Below are 27,484 nucleotides of genomic sequence, written 5' to 3'. Positions count from 1 at the left end.
GGGATTAGTGTGTATTATTGTTAGAGGTGTTGTGTTCTTTTTTGTCCTTGGCACCCTGCACTGTAACCAACTTTTGTGAGTGCTGTTTACCATTTTTTTTGTTCTGTCATTAATTATCTTTCATTCCCTCCCATAAACACAGAAGTCCCGTTTGTCATGTCCTTTCAATGTATGACTATTAAGTCATCAATAATGCACATTGCTAGAAAAAACAAAATGAGCTTTTACCTGGAAAGAAACCCAAGCTATATAGATGTTGGCCGCCCTCCAGTTCAAAAGTGGGGTCTTGTTCCAGATGTCAGACAGCTGAGAAGTGCCCGTATATATGTCCAGGATAGGACCAGTGAGTGCGCACTGGTACTGATCACATGCCATAATAAAATAATACACAATTAGAGGGGCAAACATCAGCAAGAAGATGACGCTGGCCAGGGAAAACCAGTCGACTTCCCTGCAACCAAAACATGTGTCAATTTCCATCTTTACCAGCAGCAAATATTCTGTTACTTAAAAAAAAAAAAGTAAAATATGAAAAAAAATGTGATCAACGTATCAACATGTGTGGTTTGACGTCCTACAATGGAGCAGAGTTGCGTCGTATGTAACAACAGTTAGATTTACGCTGCCATCAGATATCAAGGATTTTTTGGGGCAAATAAACGTAGAAGAGACACAGAATGTGATACATCTCATTATAATATGTGCACCATGCAACTCCTCCTGATTTTTCCCCAAACTCGCAAGCTGGGCAGAGAGGGAAAAATTGGAGCTTAATGCTTTGATACATAGGTGCAGAAAGAAGATGCCTCAGTTTTGTGCCAGAATTGCCTTGATACGTAGACCCCTACATATTTATCTACCAGGACAAAGAGAATCATTGGAACAGGTTTACATTGCTCCAAGGTGCTGATCAATCCTATTTTGGGATCAGGGTGAAAATGTTCATCTGTTTTCATTCCTTCTGTCCAGGGTTGGAGAAGACTTCTACTCTATTCACAGCATATTGAATAAGGGTTTTAGAAATGATTATAGGTGGATTGTTGTGTAAAGAGATACGTGGCAGTGCAAACAACGTAACAAGTGCAGAGAATAGAAGAATCAAAACCGTTCTCTTACCAGGCTCTTCCCCATTGACCCAGATTTTCCTTTTCCCCATTTCCGATTTTTTTGTGATCTCCTTTGGATGCATTCATTTTTCGGCGGTCACCCATTCTATACTGCAAGAGTAAAGATTACATTGTGTACAATTACATATTTCTGGTACCACAGCTAGATTCCTCCTGGAGAAAGCTTGATCATTTGCAAGCCACATACCTTATTGGACAAACATGTAAGTTCTTTATAGCTGCTGTTCTATAAAGTTCTTTGCTTTCCTTTCAAGGCTGATCCACCTTTGCTTATATCTCAGCTCTGATCTCTCGCTAGGATTCTGCTAGTTTCTTGTGCTTTACTCAACACTTTGTGGACAACACAACACCTACTGGCCCTGAATCCTGGATTTGAACTACGCTGGAAAGGAGAATACTATCTATCCCAGACTGCACATCTCAGCACTAAACTATTGCTGCCACGCCGCAGCTACTATTTATATTTGCTCTGACCTCACTTCTACCAGCCTCGTTATGTCTCTAACTCTATTCATATTTCTCCATGTCTCCTTCCTTCGCAACTTCTCAGTTCACATGAACTCCTTTCTTACCTGCGCCCTCTTACACTACACAGCTATACCCCAAGCACTAAAACACACCCCAACAAATCATCCTCTCACATTCTCTTTCTTTCAATGCTTCTCCTCTGTAACATCCGCCGCAACTCCTGCCGGAAACCGCCCCGGCTGATGCGTCACACGGCAGACCCACGCGCCCGCGCACTGCCAAGCCGGTACGCGCACGCTCTGAAGAGCCGTCGGCGCCTCCCATAGGGAGGAAACTCGACCGCGCGTCCGCGTGATGTCAGCGCTACGCGCATCGCGCACGTGGGCGTGTTGCCCGGCAACCAAAGTAATCACCAGGGAAGCCTGACCTGCAGGCTGTTTCAGATTAGTACTTTCCTGACACCATTGGAGGACCGGATCACACCCCTGCAAGCTAATTGGATCCTTCCTACTTATATACCTGCTCCTGTCTGTCATTCCTTGCTGAGCATAAGCTCCTGTTTATGCATTGTGCTCACCGCTACTGTTTAATTGTGTCTTGGTCCCTGCTTGGCCTGACCTGTCTGTTCTCTCCTGTCCTGATCCTGGCTGTTCTTCGGATTCCTACACTCTCCTGCGCTTTGACCCCGGCTTCGTCCCTTGACCATTCTACCTTCTATTACCCTTGACCTTGGCTACGGAAATCGACCATCCTCCACTCTCCGACCCTGAATTACGGCAAGTACCCTGACTACCCTGACCTCTCCAACCCTACGACGCTGAACGACTTGGACTACGCATTCCGGACAGGACTGCGTGGTTGTGGGTCGGTGTCTTTCCATCCCCACCTCAGCCCCGCGGTCTTCAGTCCTGTTTGTGGTGAGCGCAGCGTGACATCCTCCTTGCTTCTGGGGATATCTCTCCCAATCCTGGTCCCTGCCTTATTTCTACATGCTCTTGTTCTCGCCACCTACATGCAACTTCTACTCCTTCTGGTGTCAACCCCTCAAACCTCATACCCATCCCCTGTCACCCTCCCTCCTCTCTCCCTTTCTCATGTGCCCTTTGGAATGCTCGCTCCCTTTATAACAAGTTCCTCTCTGTGTCTGACTTTTTCTCTCACTCTCTGCTTCTCTTTGCTATAACTGAGACTTGTCTCTCTCAGTCTGACTCTGCTCTGGAAGCTGCCCTCTCTTATGGTGGCCTTTCTTTCTCCCACACTCCGCGCCCTGATGGCAGGGGTGGAGGTGTGGGGCTCCTCCTCTCCTCTCTCTGCCGTTACCGAACCCTTCCTATTCCTCCTTCTCTTGCTTTTCCCTCCTTTGAGGCTCACACTGTCCAGAATTTCTCTCCTCTCCCTCTCCACGTGGCGATCATCTATTGCCCACCTACCTCTACTCATCCCGCTTCTGCCTATCTCACTTTGAGTCCTGGCTCTCTTTCTTTCTCTCCTCAGACTCCCCTGTTCTTCTCCTTGGGGACTTCAACTGCCATATTGATGACCCCTCTCTCCCGTGGGCTTTCCGCATTCTCTCTCTAACCTCTTCTTTTGGCCTTCAACAGAAGACTGCAGCCAGCACCCACCAGGATGGCCACTACCTAGACCTGGTTTTCACTAAAACAAATTCTCTAATGTCTCCACTGCCCCCTTTCCTCAAACTGACCATCACCTCCTCTCATTTTCTCTCTCTCACTTCTCCCCTTCTCCACCTCCCCCTCGTTTCTGCAGAGACCTGTGCTCTATTAACCTACCAGCTTTTGATTCTACTTTATGCTCCTCCCTCTCCTTTCTCAGTTCTGCTCCAGACCCTGACAACCTGGTCAGCAACTACAACTTTGCCCTGTCCTCCTCTCTTGATCTACATGCCCCGCTTTTTCTCTGCCATTCTCATCCTTCTAACCCCAGACCCTGGATCAATACCCACACACGCATGCTGCTTTGCTGCACTTGTTCCTCCGAATGCCTCTGGAGGAAATCTCACACTCTTGCAGAATTCCTTCACTACAAATTTATGCTATCCTGTTTCAACTCTGCCCTCTCTCAGGCTAAACAAACCTACTTTCCTTCACTAATAAACATGCACAAGTCTAACCCACAGAGACTCTTCTCTGTCTTTGACTCCCTACTCAGAACTATCATTGCTGATCTCCTCTTCTCCTTCTACCTGCCCTCTTGACCCCACTCCCTCCCATCTCCTAAAACCTATTGTTCCTACTATAATCCCTACACTCACTCACATTTTTAACTCCTGCCTCTACTCTGGTACCTTTGCCACCTCCTTCAAAACATGCAACAGTTATACCATTACTTAAAAACAGCAAGCTTGACCCTACCTGTCTTTCTAACTATCATCCTGTCTCCCTCATGCATTTTGCCTCTAAACTCCTTGAACGTCTTGTATTCTCTCGCTTGCTCCATTTTCTCACCACTTATTCTCTCCCGGACCCTCTACAATCTGCACTGAAACAGTCCTCACTAAAATAACTAATGACCTCCATGCTGCCAAAGACAAAGGTCATTACACTCTGCTCATATTACTCCACCTCTCTGCAGCATTTGACACTGTGGACCTGTGGACCACCATCTTCTCCTTCACATTCTCCATACTCTTGGTATTCATAACAAAGCTCTATCCTGGATCTCCTCTTACCTCTCCCATCGTACTTTCAGTGTCTCTTTTGCCAACACCTCCTCCTCTATCAATCTCTCTGTGGGGGTACCCCAGGGCTCTGCCCTGGGACCTCTTCTCTTTTTTCTTTACACACTCTCTCCAGGTGACCTAATCACATCTCTTGAGTTCAAATTTCACCTCTGTGCTGTTGACACACATTTACTTTTCAACCCCTGACCTTACACCTGCTGTACAGACCAAAGTTTCTGAATGTCTCTCTGCTATATCATCCTGGATGGCCCTCCGCCGACTTAACCTTAACATGGCAAAAACGGAGCTCCTCTTATTAAATCAGAAGTCAGGTATATATACACATATGGAGAGATTCCCTGACACACAGATGTGAAGTGGATAGTCCTTAGACCAATGTAAAATAAAAGGGACACTTACATATAATACAGAGCCTCCTTGTGACTCAGTGTATAATGTCAACAGGAGGTTATAATATAACGAAATCTCCCTATGAACACTGTACAGTATACACAAAAATAATTGGAGGGTGATTACAATATACCCTAATCCAGTGTACGTAGCTACTGCTGTGGTAAACAAGGAGAGAGTACTCCCAATGACAATGCTGGAGATATTAGCACTACTAATATGGACTGGGAAGGGAATGAAGAGCCACAGACAGCCTGTCTCTGTGGAGATGAATAGATGGGCACTTGTTTGCCCTTGGTGAACAATTATATATGCTCAGAGAAGGTGCTTGGAAAACTAATCACTAATCACTAGATTCCTTATACTAATGAAGCAATGAAGTAGGCGGGCACTAGTCTGCAAATCACTAGATACCTAACGCTACTAAAGCAATATTGGATGAAATACTAATGACCCCTAGTGTCCATGGCCACAGGGAAAGGACAGGTGGGTTGGTGATTATAGCTAGTACACCCTAAAGTACAATTACACTGTTTGGAGTAGTGTGTGGTAACTATACTCAACTGCAGCTAATTTCTAAAATATCGGGTGTGTGGTGTACCTAATTTAAGTGGAGATAACAGTAGCAGAGATCTCCCTACAACTACCTATATCAGAACCACAGTAAGTAATAAATGGTATACAATAATGTGTGATCCCACTCAGTGAATCACCATGTATAGGGATACTGTACAATACCACTCAGTAATCTTAGTGGTACGGCAGCCAGCATAAGCAGAGATGCTTCGTCAAGCAAGAAAGCATTGCAGAGTATTATAACCGCAATTATACTTAGCTACAGTTGTTGGTAATGGTGTCCCGGTCTAGACTGTGAGCGCTGACTGTGATAGTGTCGTCGCGCCCACGTACCCGACGTACGTTTCGCTGGGGCGGCTTTGTCAAGGGCGTGCTAATACCTGCGTGGGCTATCTTTAAATACCTGTATATGGAACTGGTGACACAGCTGCCGCTGGATTTCTCCAGCCGCCATAATGACGCATGCGCTGTCCTATTGTCAATCATGCTCAGCTGACTGCTATCCATGACCACATGAGTGCGCATGCGCGATCTATAATATTCTTTGAATGTGTCTACGTCCCCTCTGGTGTTAAATGCTGGGTATTCTATGCGTTCACAGATGTAATAGGCATTGATGCGCGTGCACTGACCCTGGAGATAATACTCATTGTTGCCTGTTAGTGTGTACCTAAATCAAGAGGTGTGTGTAATACTGCCAATAGCTGGGTGCCTTCTATTGTTTACAGCACGCTAATACTAAATAGCCAAGAGGTATTGCGTCATATACTACTTCCTTATAGGTAGAGATGTAAAAACCGTAGTGTCAGGTAAAGTATATCTACTAGTGAAATGATACTGACAGGTGTACCCAGAGTGTACTGGACAGAACTAAGCCCCGCACACTAATTGAATGGTGAATAAAAAATCAATAGTAAAAGAAGATGAGGTCTAACCGATACAATAATGGTACCCTAATTGAAACCATCGTTCTTGATCATTAAAGAAAAGGTAAATAAAGAAACCCTTCATTAAGGCCAGAAGGATACCTGGTATGTAAGACATAAATCTATCGGCACTCACATTGGAGCAACAGCCTCTCCCAGTCTCCCAGTTTGTGATATTACCATCATGTGCTTGGAGTTTTTGCTAATATAGAATTCATCTTCCCTAATGCACCCTCCACTCCATATACATGGAGGCCGAGCGGGATTCAACCCCCCTTTCGTTTATTGCTAGCTCTGCAATCATATTCTATGCTGCAATATAGATATTTTCAATATGCAACAGAACTCAAATATAGATTTTTTAAGAAGGTTTTCTTTCATTAAAATATTGAATGTGTTTTTAAGACTTAAAATCAGCTTTATGTTGATCTTTACAGGCTATTCATTTGTATTTCAGTCCGCCCTAGTGCTCCAAAAACTAAACTTGATTGTGAATTGACTTGCTACTAACCCACTAGGTAAGATTCACATGGTGATTTCTAATATAACTATTTATCCTAGTTTAAAGACTAATGTCTCCAAATGTAGGCACCACATATTTTCCCAGCCCATTATAAACCTAACTCTCTTTCATGTTAGTAATCAATCAGTAATCAGTTAGTAATCAATCAGTGCTACATTTTGTCCCGAGTAAGATGTAGACTGCAAAGAAACCCCATCGTGCTCCATCCAATGTTACGCCAAAAACATAGTGAATTACAAATAACTGTGTTCCCATCTTCCTAAAATTGATTTCTAACCCCACATACTGAACAGAGGCTTTTTCATTGTGGTCACTGCATATGTTATACTACTGACAGTGCCGGACTTCCCACTAGGCCCGGGCCTAGGGCGGCAAAATTTGGGGGTGGTAAAAATGTCCGCCCCATATGGATTTGTTGCGCTCTCGGGCCTATTGGACCTAATGGGAAGGCACTTACACGTGTCGGCCGCTTCATTTCTGCCGCCCCCCTCCATCTCCTTTGGAATCCCAGTGTCAACTGACGCAGAGGACGCGTCTCGTTACCATGACAACACGCCGCCGTGCGCCATCATGTTGATGACGTCTGCGGCTTCATTTGACGCTGGGATTCCAAAAGGAGATGTGGGGTGGCAGCAAGGAGGCGGCCGACACGTGTAAGTGCAAAGGGGCGGCGGATTTTCAAATCCGCCGCCGATTATGGAGCACATGACGACGCCTACAGAATGCCACACTATACAGAATACATACTGTACATGAAATACAATAAGTGTCCTTCTCTCAATAGTGCTCCTACTTCCTTACAGTCAGCAATAGGTCCTTTGCTCGGGTACGATCTTTATGTGTGGGATTCATTCAGCCCTATTATCACTGTAGTTTGTTTAAATATTGTCTTAAACTAATTTGTTGCCTAGTTTAAAAAAAACCAGTAGCACAACATCAAAATGAGGATGAAAACAGGCTCATCATTGCATTCAAGGAGCCTTGATAAAGTGCGGTGGCACGAAACATGTCGGCTCCTCGAGTGCCTGTTTTCCTGATCTTACGATGCATTAAATGACCTATTTTTGAAGTTACCCTCTCTCGGTCATCCTTGGTGGTGTGTCGCAATTTTTCTACCTCTACCCTCAGCATCTAGGCCAGGGGTGGGGAACCTTTTTTCTGCCAAGGGCCATTTGGATATTTATAAGATCGTTCGCGGGCCATGCAGACACAGACAGGCAGGCACACGGCAGGCACGCAGGCACACAGAACCCCGCCCCCCTACCTCTGGTAGTTGCTGCTGCTGCTGGGGGGATCGTGTAGGGCGGAAGCTGGGGTAAGTGCGGGGGGAACTGCTGGAGAAGCATGGGCGAAGTGCGGGGAATGATGCGGGGACTGCTGCGGGGGGAGTGCGGGGGAAGTACGGTGACTGCTGGGGGATCGCCTGAGCTAGTATGGTGGCTGCTGGGGATCATGTAGGGCTGCCGGCGCCTCACACCACCTCCCGATCGGGCGCGCGGCAGCCATTTTTTTTTAAAAATTAGCGTGACCCCGGTTATAGCAGTTGCCTTAGAAGGGCCAGACCAAATGACTTCGAGGGCCTTATACGGCCCTCGGGCCTGACGTTCCCCACCCCTGATCTAGGTGAACAGCAAAACGGACGGATCCCAATCACGAGCCAGGAGAGGACTGTAGTCGCACACCTCCAACAACTGTGAGTTACTCCGTTCGGCACAAAGACTGCAGTCTTAGGCTGGGGTCCCACTGCTTCCGACGCGCGCGCACGGCCGCGTCACTCACCGGACATGAGTTCCTCCGGAGGCGGCCCCAGTCCCCCCTCCCTGCAAGGCTCGTTGCGCACTGCAACGCGTCAGTCAGCAGGGGATACACGAGGGGGAGGAGGGAAGCTCCGGTGCCCGTTTCAGGCTGTGTGTGCTGTGAAGGTTGCGGCCAGCTCTGGCTGCTGAGCTCGTCTTCTTCCTGGGAAGGAGAGGCGGCAGCAGCAGCAGCAGATTGGGGGGGGGTCTGTGCAAAAGCATGACAGGTCCGGCTGGAATCCTGTCTGCTGCCGTTTTGGCTGTGTTGTGCACCCCCTGCGCCGAAAACCGGCTCACCCAGTCTGGGCTGCTGTCCCCCCCACACACCCCAGTGCTCAATACCCATGGGGGGACAGATGGACCGACGGGGAAGGGGGGGACAGCACGGAGAGCCCTCTGCTCGAACCACGCCTCCCCCCTCAAACCACGCCCCCCCGATCCGGCTCCCTACAGACCGCAGGTAGTGGTCAATTGCCTGTCAGCGCGCTGGCTGCATGCAGTGCAGGCGCGCTGACAGAGGGAGCGAGGCCTTAGCCTTAGGCTTGGTCGCTGCTGGCTACTGCAGTGCGTGCTATGGCGGGCGCTGCGGGGACAAGACCCGCCCATCAATGGGGCCGGGCCCGCTAAATGGGGCGGCCGCCACATGCCACACGCTGCGTTTTTCTTGCAGACAGGAAAATTGAGATTAGTATTAGCAACGGAGAGCTAGGCCACGCACCCCGGCGGTTCAGCCAATGAGGGCGAACCTGCCGAGTGATGTCATGGCCGCGCCCCCGTCACGCCGCCCCACCCCCCGTCTTTCCAGCTGCAGCTCACTGCAGACCGGGGAACTCGGCTGCACTCGCCACCAGCCTGGCAGACGCTCATGCAGCGCAGGCACTGGGGCCTTAGGCCAAGGCCCCACTGCACGCACCGGCACGCCCACCGTGCGTCTTGGCAGCGCCTGTACGGCACTTCACAGCTATCTGCAGTCTGCAGGGAGCTTTTTTTTTTTTGGTGTGGGGGGCCGTGGCCAAAACGGGCCAGGTGGGCGCGGCCTTGACGCGAGGGAGGCACGGCCATGACACGAGGGGGGCCATCCCTCTCTCCTGTGCCACTCTCCTCTCCCCCATGGCTGTAAGGTGCTGTGAAAAGTGAGTTATAGATATTTGGCCTCTCCACCCGTGCTACTGTGCTTTCTACCCCCCACCATCCCTCTCCCCGTGCCATTCTCCATCCTGTCAGTTTCTCTCTCTCTCTCTCTACCTCTTGTGCCGCTCTCCCCCCCACCCCCAGTATCTGTCTCTCCACCCATCAATCTTTCTAATTGGCTCCCTGCCACACCACGTGACGCGTTGCTGCACAATGCTGTTGTAGCCCCTGCTGGCTGACGCTTCACAGTGCGCAGTGAGCCGGGGAGCAAGGCGCCACTGGGGACAGCTAGGGAGGAAGTAAGGGGCTGGTGAGAGGCGCGCGTCGTCTGGGGGGCTGAAGAATATAGTTATGGACTTTAAAGATTATTGTGCGCTACACATATATTGTTGCCTGGAGGTTCATGAAGGGTGAAGCCAGGTAGGCACTATCTTTAATATTGCCCAATTGGAAGCCCCCAGACTGATTAACAAGAATATATATGGACTTGATTGGGATACCCCTTTATAAGTTTGGAACATAATCATTGAGACTACATTGTAATCTTGTCCCACTGTTGGACAACTCTTGAGCCCCAGGATTGGTCTTTTGACCTTTTTTTCTGCTCATCGTTGCATTGGATGCATATTGCTCTGTTGACAACACATCGCTTTGTAAAGTTTGAGCTCTCCATCATCACAGCTTTGTATACACAATACTAAATCTAAAGCATTCTGCAAAGCCGGGTTTCTTTATATTATGTTGATTTACAGAGATAGGCCGAGTGTGAGAGAGACATGTCTTGCTTCATATTTTCCCCCTCTTGAAGGTCATTTTTTAAATACTTTGACTTTCCCCTTTTCTCTCTGGACTCATTGTGAAATAATCCAATACGTTTCTGTTTTGGAAAAAAAAAAAAAATCTTGATGTAAATGTTTTTTTTTTTTTTTCAATTTGGGGCCCATTAAAGATGGCTTCTATTGTGAATTGTTTGATAACACAGCCCTCCCCACTGCAACTTTGTAAATCTTGCTGCCTTCTTTCCGCAGTTAGGCATGGGTTGTCAACTAATGATTATAGCAGGGCTGCCCAACACGCGTAGGTTATACAGGCAGTGCTCGTTTATCCAACGGAATCCGTTCTGGAAGTAGCGTTGGATAGTGACACCGTTGTAAAGTGAGTCCCATGTTAATCAGTGGCGGGGAGCGTTGGATAACGCATTCAGGTGTCGGGTAACGCATTCCGGCGTCGAAGCCAAGGTGGGTGGCGCAGCAACAAACGTTTGCACTTCCCTGCTCTAGACTATACAATTCACTCAGCTTCAAAGGATTCATGATAGTGTAACCCTGTATTTTTAAACTTTGCACTGTTTTATCTTGAATCCTGAAGGTCACTGACTCAACAATTTGCCACAATCATTATTCTGGATCCAGGGCCATGCGTAGCATGTAGGTACAGATCGCATAACTCGTCCCCTTTTTAAAGCACACAAAGTCCTTCTATTTTCTTCAACTTTATTGGGGGAGTTGACAGAAATAAAAGTACTTGCACAAGGATATAATTGGCAGATTTCTCTTGTCAGGAGAATGACCTAATGATGGGAAGGTGTTCTGCTGTGTGAGAGTACTCCTCAGAGAGGATGGTAAAAAAGGATTGCCTTTACAGGGGGAGTAATGGAGGGGAGAGCGTACTCACTTAGGCCTCGGACATGGTGAAGGGAAGAGCGCTGACGCCCATGCTCTGCTGCTCAAGCAGGAGCTTTTTTGTGTGTCCCTGCATGAGCGTCAGCGTGCGCACTTGTAAAGCCGTGTGGGAGACGGGCGGGAGGCGGGGCTAGTGCGCCACGTCATGGCGCCGACGACAAGGACTGCCATTGGCTTTTGGCAGTCACGTGACGGGCCCTCCCCTTCTCTCAGCGGCAAAATTGAAACTTGCCTGTCTCCTGCATTTCCACACGCCTCCGGAAGCGGCTCAGCACGGTCTTTTTGACCATGGCCCTGGCCTTAGGCCTCGGCCATGTTACCTGCTTGCTGGCGGAAGCACGCTCCCGCTCAGCACTGAGAGCCCCTACAGTCGCAATTAGAGCGGCTTTAGTAGGGGCTCGCCTACGCTTCCGCGCGCTTGCGGAAGCGCAGGTCTTAGGGAAATGTAAAATTTCCCCGCTTGCCGGCGCGCAGGGCCGGTCACGTGAGCGGTTCGCCCAATGAGGGCGAACCAGCTCCGTGACATCACTTGCCCGCCCCCTGACGGCGCGCAGGGAAAGCACCCTCTTTCCCTTAGCCCCAGCGCGCCTCAGCACGCCAGCGGGAAGCTTGGCCGAGGCCTTAGGCAGCTTGTTAGGAAAAGGAATACACTTTCCTGTAACAGACAAGAACATGCTGAGGACCAATCCATTAAACAGAAAGGGACAGGGGACCTGGGCTAAACCAACCTTATGGCTATGAGGATTGGGATGTTGCCAGGGCAACCAATAACTAGTGGCTGTGTAAAGAAGGGATATGTAACAATAATGTCGCAGTTTGCACAGCTCTGGCTGCATCAGAGCAGGGAAAAACATTTAACTTTCCCTGGGGAGAGCTGGCAGTGTGAGAACAGAGAAAATGTATAATCCTGTTCCAGTACAACCGTGAGAGGTCATTATTCCAAATACCTCTAATCCACTCTTTTATGGAAGGTCCAGACGTTAGCAACTTCCTCTTCTTAACCACTTCAATGCATTATGGCAACTTAATCTTTCTTTTGCATGTTACCTCTGTATTGTATTCAAATTCCTAAAGTATATAATGTCTTGGGTAAATAAAAATCTACATACATGACACCTATTTGGTTGCTTATGATATGGGTTTGCTAAAAACAAATACTGACGCCTGTGTAACAGGTTAATTCTGGGAGAGATAGACTATGCATTCCTTGTGTAACATGAATGTGTGTATTTGGGTGCAGCCAAAGGGAAGGAGTAGGAAAGGTGTTTGGACGGCTCAGCTGCTGTTTTAGCTGTTGTTTCCTTACAATGCCAATCAGTCATCAATTTACAGGAACAAAAGGTACTTGAAGGAACAAATAAAGACTTTAGTGCCAGCTGCTATTCCCACACTGGTCAGAGGGACATGAAATGCAGTGTCAAATAGTGCCTTTCAGGGATTTAAATACAGTAGCAAACTCCATGCCATGTACCACCCCCAAACCTTAATGGGACCAGCTGCGCAGCTGCACCATACCCCACCCTGAGGCACACTCCGTCCCACAATGAGCAGCCCCCTTTCCATTTTGTTCCAACATTGGCCCTTATTCCCTCTAGATCAGGCCTGCACAACTTGTAAAGTGAGATGGGCCGAACTGCTCCAAGGAAAAAAGATTTGGGCTGCACATGCTCAGGGTGCTGGCGTCGCGAAGTGCGCGCGCACTTTTGGGACCTGATTCCCAAGGGTGCTTCCTAAAGTGCCCGTTGCGCTGTAGCACGTCGATGCTGCGACATTTTGCCAAGAGCAGTGAATTTGTCTTACAGGCTGCAGTCGCGTGACGTCAGCGTCACGTGAGCTGGTTCAGCCAATGAGGGCCAACCAGCTACGTGACGCGTTCGCCACGTTATTGCCCCGCCCCCGATCACTTCCCTAATCTTCTGCAGCCCAGTGCACACATAGCTGGGACTGCAGGAGTGAGCACGCTGGTGCGCACCCGCGCCGGCACCCCGAGTGCGGCCTTAATGAGAGGTCTTACACCTCTTTTCAGCAACAAGCTTGTTGTATTCCAGGGTCAGTCCCCCTCATCATCATATCTCCCCCAGCCCCCCTCATCATCATCATCATCATATCTCCCTCAGTCCCCCTCATCATCATCATCATATCATCTCCCCCCCCCCCCCCCCAGATCATCATCAGCTCGTATAATTCCCCTCCCCACCCAGATCTCTACCTGATTAAGAGTCAGGCGGGGGATATGTGGTTGCAGCAGCGGCAGCGGCGGAGGGCAGCAGAATAGTGTGAGCAGAGCAGGCAGGACTGCACGAGGAAAGAAGCGCACACACGCACTCTAGCAGCAGGCACATTCTCAGGCTGCGGCCAGGCAGGGAGCGAGTGCGCTGGCGCGAGTACGCGGTGACGTCATGCTCCGTGCTCGGCCGGGACATTTGTGGCCGGCTAGGTGCGCGGGCGGGGGGGGGAAATCGGGGCGTGCCGCCATGACGTCACAGAGCTGGTTCGCCCTCATTTGGCGAACCGCTCACGTGACGCGCTTGCGGACGACAAATTCAAGCAGCTAAGCGCCCGCTCAGCGCCACACTGGCCAAGGCCTCACACGGCTAGAGCGCGCTCCTATCATGCAGTCCTCTGATTCGGGAGAACGGGCTAAGGGGGAGAGTGGGGAGGAGGGGGAGAGCAAGCAAAGCCGTGGCGGGCTGCACAGTGAGTGTGGCCCGCTGGCCGCGTGTTGTGCAGGCCTGCTCTAGAGTGTAAGCTCTAATGAGCGAGGCCCCCATCACCTGTTTGCGCTTGTTTGTCATTCTGTTTATGCAACTCTGTGCCGTGCATACTGTTACAAAGAGGTGAAGAAACTCTGTGCCAAAGAGCTTACAATCAAAAGAATGCAGTGATCTTTGTACTTGCAAATGTGGTTTTGTGTTTCCCTTTTGCTTCTAATTCACCCAGTTAATTAATAAGACAATGCATTCTTTCTAGAAATCATTGCTTCAGGGATTTACTGGCAGCCAGTATTCAAAGAATGCATTATACAAGATTCAAAGAGTGCATTATACAAGATTCAAAGAGTGCATTACCCAAGACTGCCCCATGTTGACCCTGCACTCTTCCAAGTTAAATTCTTTTATAAAGGAGAAACTGAGAATATGTGAATCTAATAAAATACCTGTGCATTGCTTTTTTTCTTTCACTAACAAAAAAAAAATTCAAAAAAATAGAGAACGGCAGCCATGTAATATATATTTTTAAAAGATATGTAAACTGTTTGTGCATGTTTACCCCTATTTGGTACAGGCATCCCCCGCATTAACGTACGCAATGGGACCAGAACATGTATGTAAAGCGAAAATGTACTTAAAGTGAAGCACTCCCTTTTTCCCACTTATGGATGCATGTACTGTACTGCAATTGTCATATACGTGCATAACTGATGTAAATAACGCATTTGTAACAGGCTCTATAGTCTCCCCGCTTGCGCACAGCTTCGGTACAGGTAGGGAGCTGGTATTGCTGTTCAGGACGTGCTGACAGGCGCATGCGTGAGCTGCCGTTTGCCTATTGGGCGATATGTCCTTACTCGCGAGTGTACTTAAAGTGAGTGTCCTTAAACCGGGGTATGCCTGTATGTCACTCTGTTGATGCAACGCACAAATCTTTGTACGCCCATTGTACCGCGTTGCGGAATATGTTTGCGCTTTACAAATAAACGAAAATAAAAAACATTTTCTAGGCATTGAGGGTGTTTTCCATTTCAGCGCCATTTCTCCATATGCTTTAATGTCCATGAAATAACCTATATGTTTCTGTCTCCGCGTGAATGTGGTTATGTGCATGTTACATTCTGCCTCCTGTTATGTGCTGCTATCTACAAATAACAATGGCACAAATCCTTAGGTTAAATAAACAAGAACAGCTCAATAAAAACGCGCGGTATGCAAATCGCTACTTTCCTTTCTGCAAATCCAGCGCAGGGGTCAGATTACTGTAACACTTGAAGCCGTTATAGTATAATACGGTGGAATTTCTAACACTTAGGTTGCGCTTATAGTGACAGTGACGCAACGTCAAAACAAATGTATTGCCGCCGTCGCGTGCGCTTATAGTAAGCACGGAGCGACGCTTGGTCGCGATCGCTGGAAGTCATCTCAATTTGATTTTCCCAGTGAGCGTATCGTGACGTCGCCGGCGCTATAAGCGTAGCCTTACACTGCAGATTGAGGAATGCGCTGCGCAGTGTCTTAGTGTACATGTGCATATGTACATTAATGGCGCTATATAAAACTTGTAGCCGGCAAAATTTGATTTTTCAAGGGCTGTCGCGTCACGTGGCGGCCCACGAACCAATCAAATTGCCAAAAACACGCAACGCTGCCGCACGGAGAAATATAACTTTCGCCGGTGGCGACGGGTGACATCACCCGTCGTGTCGCCGTCGACGACACTATAGGCACTGCCTTACACTGTAAGCGCTATACGCAGGGGCTACAATTTTCCTTGTTTAACTTCAAGTATTCCGCAGTTATTGATGCCATATAAAAACTAAAGTAATAATGCCATTTCTTTTCCTGTATTACCTCTGTGTGGGCGCCGGGCTGGGGCAGTCTCCATGCAGCTCTGCAGTCCTTTGTGTAAGACAGAAGAAGTCTTGCAGGTTTGCAGTCGGAGCCCCTTCCTCTTTCTCTCTCTCTCTCCTCTGGTTCCCACCCCTTTTAGTGACGTGCACACGCCGCTTACCAATCACATACACAGCTTCAATCACATCACTGCCGGCTGCACAACTGGATTGGTGCAGCCGCCTGAAACCACCATCTGAGACGATTGTGTCACCACAACAACCCCATTCACAGAAGGGATGGGAAAACCTCCCCGCACAGATAGGATCCCTGTGTGGCAAGTGGCCGTACAGACAGAAAACACTGTATGAAAGTTATCAACTGTGCTGATCCGAAGCACAGTCAAGAGAGGCTTGTTAAAATGATCCAAAACCATGTTTCCATATTGTTTTTTCTATACAGTATTGTCTTCTTGTATAGCACTGACAGTGTACGCAGAGCTGTACATAGAATTGTTGCTGCCTTGTAGAGCTTACAATCTATTTTTGGGTGCCTGAGGCACAGGGAGAAAAAGTGATTTGCACGAGAAGCCGACACCGGGGGGGTTTGGACCAGGCTCCCCTGCTTCAAACTCAGTAACAATAACAATCTTTTTATTTTCTATATAGTATTGACAATGTAAGCGCGAGTCCCTGCCCCAAAGAGCTTACCAGCTCATTTTTGTGTCTGAGGCATAGGGATATAAAGGGACTTGCCCAAGGTCACAAAGTCAGCAGAGATTGGGGTTCAAATCAGGTCCAGCAGCTTCAAAGGCAGTGACATTACCACTCCTCAGTAGCATGCCTCCGCCCAACCTCCAATATGTTGCTTGCTCATTAAAACCTGTCATGGGCGAGTCTCTCAGAAATGTGGTACAGCAGGGCCCCGGGAATACGGCGAGTTCCGTTCCAGGGGCCCGCCGTATTGTGAAAATCGCCGGAAAGCGGATCCGGCGATTTTCAGTTCTGTGCATGCACAGAACGGCGTTTTTGCCGTTCTGCGCATGCGTGGCCTACGTTCTGCGCGCGCAAACTACGGTCTGTGCGCGCAGACAACGGTCTGCGCATGTGCGCCGGGCGCAACCGCCCGTTCTGCGCATGCACGACTCGGAATTAAAGATGGCGGCCCCCTTCTCGGTGGCGCCGTATAAGCGCATCGCCGAGAAGCGGAGCCCTGCTGTACCTTTAAAGCAGGAGTTCAGGTTTCATTGTATATCCCTCCCCCTCCCTGCCTGCAGCCAGGCACTGACTCCTCCCCCTCCCTGCCTGCAGCCAGGCACTGACTCCTCCCCCACCCTGCCTGCAGCCAGGCACTGACTCCAACCCCCCACACTGCCTGCAGCCAGGCACTGACTCCTCCCCCACCCTGCCTGCAGCCAGGCACTGACTCGAACCCCCCACACTGCCTGCAGCCAGGCACTGACTCCTCCCCCACCCTGCCTGCAGCCAGACACTGACTCCTCCCCCACCCTGCCTGCTGCCAGGCACTGACTCCAACCCCCCACACTGCCTGCAGCCAGGCACTGACTCCTCCCCCACCCTGCCTGCAGCCAGACACTGACTCCTCCCCCACACTGCCTGCAGCCAGGCACTGACTCCTCCCCCTTTCTGCCTGCAGGCAGACACTGACTCCAACCCCCCACACTGCCTGCAGCCAGGCACTGACTCCTTCCCCACCCTGCCTGCAGCCAGGCACTGACTCCAACCCCCCACACTGCCTGCAGCCAGGCACTGACTCCTCCCCCACCCTGCCTGCAGCCAGACACTGACTCCTCCCCCAACCTGCCTGCAGCCAGGCACTGACTCCTCCCCCTTTCTGCCTGTAGCCAGACACTGACTCCAACCCCCCACCCTGCCTGCAGCCAGGCACTGACACCTCCCCCGACCCTGCCTGCAGCCAGGCACTGACACCTCCCCCGACCCTGCCTGCAGCCAGGCACTGACTCCCCCCCCGACCCTGCCTGCAGCCAGACACTGACTCCTCCCCCACCCTGCCTGCAGCCAGGCACTGACTCCTCCCCCACCCTGCCTGTAGCCAGACACTGACTCCTCCCCCTCCCTGCCTGTAGCCAGACACTGACTCCTCCCCCTCCCTGCCTGCAGCCAGGCACTGACTCCTCCCCCTTTCTGCCTGCAGCCAGACACTGACTCATCCCCCACCCTGCCTGCAGCCAGATACTGACTCCTCCTACTCCCTGCCTTCAGCCGGACACTGACTCCTCCTCCTCCCTCCTGCAGCCAGACACTGACTCCTCCCCCACCCTGCCTGCAGCCAGGCACTGACTCCTCCCCCACCCTGCCTGCAGCCAGATACTGACTCCTCCCCCACCCTGCCTGCAGCCAGGCACTGACTCCTCCCCCTCCCTGCCTGCAGCCAGGCACTGACTCCTCCCCCACCCTGCCTGCAGCCAGACACTGACTCCTCCACCTCCCTGCCTGCAGCCAGGCACTGACTCCTCCCCCACCCTGCCTGCAGCCAGGCATTGGCTCCTCCCCCTCCCTGCATGCAGCCAGGCACTGACTCCTCCCCCTCCCTGTCTGCAGCCAGGCACTGACTCCTCCCCCACCCTCCTGCAGTCTGGCACTGACTCCTCCCCCTCTCTGCCTGCAGCCAGACACTGACTCCTCCCCCACCCTGCCTGCAGCCAGGCACTGACACCTCCCCCACCCTGCCTGCAGCCAGATACTGACTCCTCCCCCTCCCTGCCTGCAGCCAGACACTGACTCCTCCCTGCAGCCAGGCACTGACTCCTCCCCCTCCCTGCCTGCAGCCAGGCACTGACTCCTCCCCCTCCCTGCCTGCAGCCAGACACTGACTCCTCCCCCACCCTGCCTGCAGCCAGGCACTGACACCTCCCCCACCCTGCCTGCAGCCAGACACTGACTCCTCCCCCACCCTGTCTGCAGCCAGGCACTGACACCTCCCCCACCCTGCCTGCAGCCAGGCACTGACTCCTCCCCCACCCTGCCTGCAGCCAGACACTGACTCCTCCCCCACCGTGCCTGCAGCCAGACACTGACTCCTCCCCCACCGTGCCTGCAGCCAGACACTGACTCCTCCCCCACCCTGCCTGCAGCCAGACACTGACTCCTCCCCCACCCTGCCTGCAGCCAGGCACTGACACCTCCCTCACTCTGCCTGCAGCCAGACACTGACTCCTCCCCCACCCTGCCTGCAGCCAGGCACTGACACCTCCCTCACTCTGCCTGCAGCCAGACACTGACTCCTCCCCCACCCTGCCTGCAGCCAGGCACTGACACCTCCCTCACTCTGCCTGCAGCCAGACACTGACTACTCCCCCACCCTGCCTGCAGCCAGGCACTGACACCTCCCTCACTCTGCCTGCAGCCAGACACTGACTCCTCCCCCACCCTGCCTGCAGCAAGGCACTGACACCTCCCCCACCGTGCCTGCAGCCAGGCACTGACTCATCCCCCACCCTGCCTGCAGCCAGACACTGACTCCTCCCCCACCCTGCCTGCAGCCAGGCACTGATACCTCCCTCACTCTGCCTGCAGCCAGGCACTGACACCTCCCGCACCCTGCCTGCAGCCAGGCACTGACTCCTCCCCCTCCCTGCCTGCAGCCAGACACTGACTCCTCCCCCACTGTGCCTGCAGCCAGGCACTGACTCATCCCCCACCCTGCCTGCAGCCAGGCACTGACTCCTCCCCCACCCTACCTGCAGCCAGAGACTGACTCCTCCCCCTCCCTGCCTGCAGCCAGGCACTGACTCCTCCCCCACCCTGCCTGCAGCCAGACACTGACTCCTCCCCCACCCTGCCTGCAGCCAGGCACTGACACCTCCCTCACTCTGCCTGCAGCCAGGCACTGACACCTCCCGCACCCTGCCTGCAGCCAGGCACTGACTCCTCCCCCTCCCTGCCTGCTGAGAGCTTGCACAGGAGAGTGAGGGGAAAGGTTTGTGTGTCTGTTTTGTGTTTTGTGGGTGTAAAGGCAGCCAGCAGTGTGTTTTATTGGTGTGTGTTTTCTGTTGGTGTGTGTTTTGTGGGTGTAGAGGGGGAAGCAGAGTCTTGTTGGTGTGTGTCTACTGTGTGTGTGTTTTGTGGGTGGAGGTGGGGTGCAGAGTTTTGTTGGTGTGTGTCTGCAGTGTGGGGGTTTACGGGGGGCTGCAGTGGGTGTAGAGTGGGGGCTGCTGGTGTGTGTTTTGCGGATGTAGAGGTGGCAGAGTCTGTTTTGTTGATCTGTATGTGTCTGCAGTGTGTGTTTTGTGGGTGCAGAGGGTGGGCTCCAGGTTTTGTGGGTGGAGGAGGGGTGCAGAGTGTTGTGTGTGTCTATGCAGTGTGTGGGTTTACATGGGGGCTGCAGTGGGTGTAGAGGGGGGCAGCTGTGTGTGTTTTGTGAGTGTAGATGGTGGATGAGGGCTGCAGTGTGTTTTGTGGGTGTAGAAGAGGGGGGCTGCACAGTGTGTAGGGGGTACTGCAGAGTGTGTTTGTGTATATAGAGGGGGGGCTGCAGTGTGCACGTTTGTGTGTGTGTGTGTTTTGTGAGTGTTGAGGGTGGATGAGGGCTGCAGTGTGTTTTGTGGGTGTAGAACAGGGGGGCTGCACAGTGTGTAGGGGGGACTGCAGAGTGTGTTTGTGTGTATAGAGGGGGGGCTGCAGTGTGCGCGTTTGTGTGTGCGCGTTTGTGTGTGTATGTTTGTGTGTGTGTGTGTGTGTGTGTGTGTGTGTATAGAGGGGGCTGTGTATGTACAATTTTCCTTTGAATAAACTTGCAGTAAAAGCAAAAGAATGTAGACAATCATGCTGATAAAAATCAATATGACTACAAAAATGTATCTTTTATGAAAAATTTAAAAAAACATAAAAATAAAATAAACCTACATTTAGCCTATAATAGTAATAATCCCCTCAGAACAGGGCATTACTGGCCAATAATGCCCTGGCTGGGTTAAAGGTTCTTCCTCTGAAGAAGTCACAGCATGCGGCGAAACGCGTACGGAGACCCTGCAATTGGACACTACGTCACTAAGCGGCGACTCGCTCGTGGCCGGAGGGTGATGTTCATTTTACTCAGGCGGTCAGTAGTATCTGCCAAGCTACATCGGGGCATCGGGACGTTTGCTACCGCCTGGCGAGAAAGCTGCACCAGGAGAGCAGTGGGTGCAGTCGGTTGGCGGTGCCATATCTTCGTGCTGGTGATATTTACATTCCCAAACGCTCGTTTTTAATGTTCGAATTGTAAGTAAGTGCCTTTTACCCTTGTCCACCCCCTTCCCTTATATTAAATTACATCATACGCTATGGGGTTGTGCTCTCTCTTTACATAAACACATACATACAGTACAAACACCATACAAATATACCATACAAATTACCTTACCATTGCCAGCACACTGTAGAGTGGAGCCAGCCTGTGAAAGGAGGAGCTGCGAAGTAAGCTCTTCTGCGCCACCTAATGGTCGGCATCGGTGAGCTGCACAGAGACTTTTCGTCTCTCCTCCTCTGCCACCAGTCCGAATTGTTTCATTCTAACCGTCCCGTAGGGCAATTTCCCAACTGGCCAGCCCGCCCCTGGGTACCAGTCACTGAAGGTCATCCACAGGAAACTCTCTTCTGTATTTTTAGAGATTAACCTTTTTTAAGATAATTCAATGGTTCGTACATTTTTTAGTGATATCTTATATAAATTGGTTAATTGTGAATGTATACAATCTTACCAATCTAAAAAGTGAGTTAGAAAATGGATTTCACTCCGAAGTTGGTACCTATGTGTTTGTCCTCTTGGGGGGTCATTAATCTATTAACTACTTGTAACCCTCCTTGCCCGACTCTAAAAGAGTTTACATCAAATTGCCTATATACATGGCTGTGCTCAGTCTCATACCTGTTCAGGGTGCTGGGTTGGGCGCCGGGCACTTTTATAGTACAAAAATTAGCTTTATTCAACATCTGTTTATAAGACTCGCCATACAAGGACAGACTTCCCACTAGACATATTAACTGGTGGCAAATCATACATTTACTCTGTGCTTCTTCCCCTTGTAGTTCTTACTCCTAATCTGGGGAGGCACTCATGCTTGTTTCCCTTAGTATTGGTTAGATTAGCAATCTCCTGCATAGCATCAATAATGTCCCATCTCAAGTGGGCTCCCGTTGGGAATACAGTCTGCTTCCTGGGATCAGTATCCCAATTCTATGTATTGCATACCTCGTCCATGCATATTGGATTGGGAGTTTACTAAGGACCTTCCAATGGGGGCGATCTGATTATGCTCCATAGCTACTACTCTGAGAGCTCCTGCTAAATTCCTGCTCATGCTCCCTCCTCTTCCCACATGAGAACAATCTTGAGCCATTACTATAGGCACTGACTTTATAGGGCACACTCCTTAACTGAAAATACTAAACAGGGACAGGACCACTTTCAGTATACATATCTAAACGCAAACATATTTAAAGGACTCACGGTGAGGTCCTCTGCCAGAACTCAAAGGAACCTGCTTCTCGAACATTGGATGGAGCTATATATACCCTTCCATCTCCCCATGGGAACATCACTAGTCACAAAACATACAAGGGAGTGGCAATCACTTCTGCACAGTCATCCTACATCGCATGATGGGGAGGGGCAATAATAGAGCGATCCCACCCGGTTAACCCATTAAGGCCATTAACCCCTAACATTTATTTATTTTATTTATTAAATGTTTTACCAGGAAGTCATACCGCTCGATTTCAAGTATGTCCTGGGAACAGAGTACTATTACTTAGAAGTCCCCAGAGGGGGGCTAAATATTGTTAAACTAAGTATTTGACACGCCCAGACTAAATTGGAAATTAAATTATTCCGTTATTAATTTATGTAGTTGTAACTTGGGTTACACTGCATGTGTGTTTTATGTCTTATACCTCACGTCCCCTTCAAGTACCTATGACAGGACTTTCGCTGGTAACCTATATGGTATGTATGTATGAATGTATGTCTTTATTTATATAGCGCCAAAAGTGTGCTCAGCGCATCACAAAGTATAGAGTACAGGGAATTAAAATACATTAAGCGCAGCAAAATCAGACAATAGGAAAGGAAATCACTGCCTCGAAGAGCTTACAATCTAAGAGGTTTGAGGGGAAACTTACAGAGACAGCAGGTGAGGGAATACGTGCTGTAGATGGCAGTGCTTGGCCACAATGGGTGGTAGGAGTGACTGTGGGACAGTAGCCATGAGTGCAGGCTGTTGGGATGCTTAACTTGTGGGGTGAGTTTTAAGGTTAGTCAGTATTAAATCAGAAGGTTAACACCACTGACAGGGAAGAGATGGCAGGAAGGCGTGGGTGAGGTCAGGTGTGTATGTCTTAGCTCAGGCTTATTTTATAAACGATTTGACCTTATGTGCTGTATGTAATCTTATAATCCTTTTTATGTAATAAGCATTGTATGCCTTTAGTAACAGTAAATCTAAATTGTAATAAATACTGTTTCTGAGCTCTAATTGAACCATTAACTTTTAAAGGAGCAATCCATGCAATATACTACATGTTTTTTTTTAAATAAATCAATTCTGTAGTATTAGATAATACTTCCTACACTTAAATTCAACTCAATGACATTTCCAATTAGTTTTAATGTAAGTTATATAGTAAGTTTTACACACTTTCCCAGCAGTGCAAGATCATTGCAACACTTTCCTGTTTGTGATAATTTGTTGCCAATATTCCCAGCAGTCTGAGCTGCAAACTGTAACAATAGATAATGTTACCTTTGTAATTTAAGAATATATTGTAGCTGCTGAGTTACACTGACGGAAGGATTGATTGAAACTGAAAGGCAGCCATTTAGTGAACCCAGGAAAGCAGGATGTGTGCTAATCGATTACGGGAGAACGAATCAAGTGGCAGTTTAGGTAATTCGTTTTCAATAAAGGTAATCAAAACCTGCATATATTAAAAAGAGAAACATTATTATAATTTTTTTAATTGCCCCTTGGATTGCCTCTTTAAAGAGAGTATCCTAGTTATGTGACATGTTTTGCTAAATCTGGTTTATGTTTCTTTTTCTTTTTGAAAGTGGGACCGATGACTCCTTAGGTTTTAAACCCTTAAATGAATCATGATGGTGACAGCGTAATTGAGTTGTAGTGTGACTGTTTTGGGGGTGATAGTAATCATTTATCCTACCCTGTGGGGGAGATGAGTAAAGCAAATGGGCCTTTGACTGACACACACACACACACACGTCTCGTACAGAACTCCCAACGCTATTCCAGTTATCTATATGAAGACGGTTCTCTCATAATATAAATCAGGCATTGAATAGCAAATCCTGCTACATGTTGAACATATACAATTCTAGTGGTCAGTGGGGCTGGAATATGAATATGTACCGCAGTCTAAATAAGGCTTAAATATAAGCCTCAAGTGGTCTGAGGAATCTAGCAGGGAGCTGGGTAATTGCAGCGAGTCAATTAACCAGTCTCCAACTGGCTAATCAGACAGGTTGAAAAGCCTCTTGCTGGGAACTAACATGGAGATTCTTGAGCACACAGAAGGACTGTTTGCTGACATCAAGACACCATGGACCAGACAGAGGTGCAGCGAACCGGGGAACCTGCCAGTGGCTGGCCCCTCAACGGACACCAATCCAGACCCAGAGACTGACATGAAGGGCCACCTGCTTTGAGGTACCTCTTTAGAGATGGGGCGATAGGTTGGTAAGGGGCGTATCCCTGCAGCACTGCAGATAGGGACTGGGGGAGTGAGTTAGCCCTTACAAAGGGATAGTAAGAAAAACTGACCATTCACAGCTCACAAGACAGCTGATGCTGTGAGTAAATACACACACGATTGTGGATAGATTTAGTTGATATTAGGCAAATCGGCAACATTGAGTGTGGGTATGACGTGTTCCTGGCAGTATAATGAAACAGCAGTGAATGGTAACCGTAGGGAGAGTGATGGACCGATTAAGGAGGGAGTAAATAAGCTCAGTGTTAACTGTTGGTAGGGACAGCAAAGGGTAAATATCAAATGAAATACCTCCATAGTCCTACTCCATGTAACAGTCTTTGAGTATCTCAGTCCAGTCCTTGAGATACTCCTTGAGAAAGCGCTACAGCAGCGTGAAACGCGTGGGAGGAGAACCCCCCCACCCCCTTTTTTTTGTTTTCTGTTCCCCCTATGTCCAACATGTTTTTTATGTAGCTTTAATAAACTTTTTTTACATGTCCCCCACCTGGTGAGTTGTGAGTGCTTCCAGGCATTTTTGGCTGTCCGCCAATCCTCTCTGCTGTTCTTACAGAGGGATAGGCTGTTTGTTTGTTTATTTTTGTGATTTCCTGCATTGTTTAAAGTGACGGGCTGAATAAAGCCATGGTTTAATTTCCCCAAATCTGTCTCCCTGGTTATACCTCTCCACGTCTCTTACATACCTCATTCCAAATACTTCGTCAGCATTGATGGTTTGCCTCCAAATACCCCTGTCCATAGTCCTTTTCTTGCTCTAGCTGGTGTCCACGTTGCCAGCTGTGAATTGAGATTTTTGTGGTGTCATTCTAGCATGTGCACGGATCTTTTGATCTCTTCGACCTTGGGCAAGCTGAGCTGTGGAAACTGTTGGGGGCTTCTGGAACCGTCTATAATGATGATACGCTCAATTCAGTTCACACCACTTCTTCCTAGGATTGATTTTATGCTGGCCAGGTGCCTGTGAGTCATATAACCAAAGAAGTTTGATGAATCAGTAATGACTCACTTCAAAACGTAAATGCAACACACATACAATTCTATTTAAGAAAATATAGTGGGTGTAGAGCCAGTTTTCTCAAACTTTTTCTTTCATGTGATAAAGATTTTGATAATCAGCGATGAACACACGCATTATCCCAACTAATAGGAGGTGTGGACCTGCAGTTTAGTCACTGCACTCGGATGCGGAGGAACCAATTCTAAAACAGAACCAGCTGGTCTCCATCTCTTCGTTCACAACCATATCAGTTGTGTGTTTGGGAGCCCCCAGTTCAAGAGATATAATTATTTAACATTTTACAGTCCATGTAAAAAAATAATAATAAAGGAAACGGTGACATTGGCATATCTTGCCAGTGAACCAATCAGTAATAGCAAAAATAGTGATATCTGGAACCCACATGACTTGCATCAGATTCTAATTGTAGTGTAAGGTCTATGGGGCAGAGCAGGAGGCGTGTCACTGAGCAGGATTCTGATAGGAAGCTCAGCTGCAAGAGGCAGGTGTGTGGAGTCTTCCTGATGAATACTAAGAGGATACAGGTGCGTGCTGCACGCTTGCAGTATGTGCGTGTCGCGTGCTGATGATGTCACCACGGGAAGGCAGAGCCAGCAGGGTTGTCATTTAGGTTCGCGCGTGTGCTCCTAAGATGACGATAGGTCTCAGGGTGAGGTTTGGGAGCGGTGCCGGTAGCTGGATGTATGGAGGGTAAGTTTTGCTTGTGGCGAGCGCGCGGCGCCTCATGGATCCTTTCACTCCTCTAGTCTGGGTAGAGCTTCGTGATTGGCTCTCACTGTGACCCCTCCCTCTGGTGGAGATTAGAGGAGGGTCACTAGGTAGCACATCATGAGGTGGACTCTTCTCTGAGCGATGACAGTCCAGTACAAGTGCTCTACGGTGATAGTCTGGCCACTGGCTAGTAGTGCTTTTGGAGCTTTTCCCCGCGGCACTTGGACGTCACCTCCTCTTGGCTGCCAGTATCGCAGACCCTCTCCAGAAGTTCCTGCTCTATGTTACCAGTTTACCCCCTTTAGGCATCATACGATCACTCGCCTCAGGGGACTAGAACAGCTATACAGGCATACCCCGGTTTAAGGACACTCACTTTAAGTACACTCGCGAGTAAGGACATATCGCCCAATAGGCAAACGGCAGCTCGCGCATGCGCCTGTCAGCACGTCCTGAACAGCAATACCGGCTCCCTACCTGTACCGAAGCTGTGCGCAAGCGGGGAGACTATAGAGCCTGTTACAAATGCGTTATTTACATCAGTTATGCCCGTATATGACGATTGCCGTACAGTACATGCATCGATAAGTGAAAAAAAAGGTAGTGCTTCACTTTAAGTACATTTTCGCTTTACATACATGCTCCGGTCCCATTGCGTACGTTAATGCGGGGGATGCCTGTAGCTCTGTTGCCAGCTCTAATCACCTCTTTAGTCTAGTCTTAGGTTGTGCTTTGCGAGGTCTACTTGCCTCCTGACTACACCTAGACTCCCTCCTTCCTCAGCACTTGCTCTGGAAGCATACATCCAAACTTCCAGTTCTGCTTCACTGAAAGCCTGTCCTGTTAGAATCTCAGCAGCGTCTCCAAATGTAACCCTGTTTCCCCCACCCAATCTCACATAGGGTCTATCTTGGGGAAACTTGCTCTGGTTACTTCTTTGAGGGTGGTGCAAACCTGCTGGTACCAGGGGGCACTGAGTCTCCCGCATGGTGTTATAGGGGAAAGACAGGACAGGCTTCTGGGGTCTTGCCCAAATTTTACTAACAGGTACAGTGCCTCCATCTCTTGCAGCCCCCAGATGTATGGGGAGAAGTCTCTGCAGGAGAATCTTGTTACCTTCTTCCCAATAGACTTCACTCTCAGG

At 49.4% G+C, this 27,484-nt stretch overlaps 1 protein-coding gene across 4 annotated transcripts in view; it reads right to left on the bottom strand.

Moving 5' to 3' along the window:
- Positions 1 to 25,421, bottom strand: part of DHCR7 (7-dehydrocholesterol reductase) — a 31,109-nt gene extending 5,688 nt beyond the window's left edge. The window contains exons 1-3 of one of the 4 annotated variants that reach the window (XM_075567173.1): positions 25,295 to 25,421; positions 1,117 to 1,217; positions 229 to 360 (exon numbers count right to left, since the gene is read on the bottom strand). In XM_075567173.1, the coding sequence (XP_075423288.1) occupies positions 229 to 360; positions 1,117 to 1,131 (147 nt within the window). In that variant the 5' untranslated portion in view covers positions 1,132 to 1,217; positions 25,295 to 25,421. Of the gene's footprint in view, positions 1 to 228; positions 452 to 1,116; positions 1,218 to 15,885; positions 16,024 to 25,294 lie in introns of those variants that run through there. The other 3 variants (XM_075567171.1, XM_075567172.1, XM_075567169.1) reach the window with 3 other exon arrangements.
- Between the last annotated feature and the right edge of the window lie 2,063 nt (positions 25,422 to 27,484).

The sequence above is a fragment of the Ascaphus truei genome, chromosome 12 (assembly GCF_040206685.1).
Source record: "Ascaphus truei isolate aAscTru1 chromosome 12, aAscTru1.hap1, whole genome shotgun sequence".
Lineage (NCBI taxonomy): Eukaryota > Metazoa > Chordata > Amphibia > Anura > Ascaphidae > Ascaphus > Ascaphus truei.
This window is presented reverse-complemented; position numbering and strand designations above follow the sequence as displayed.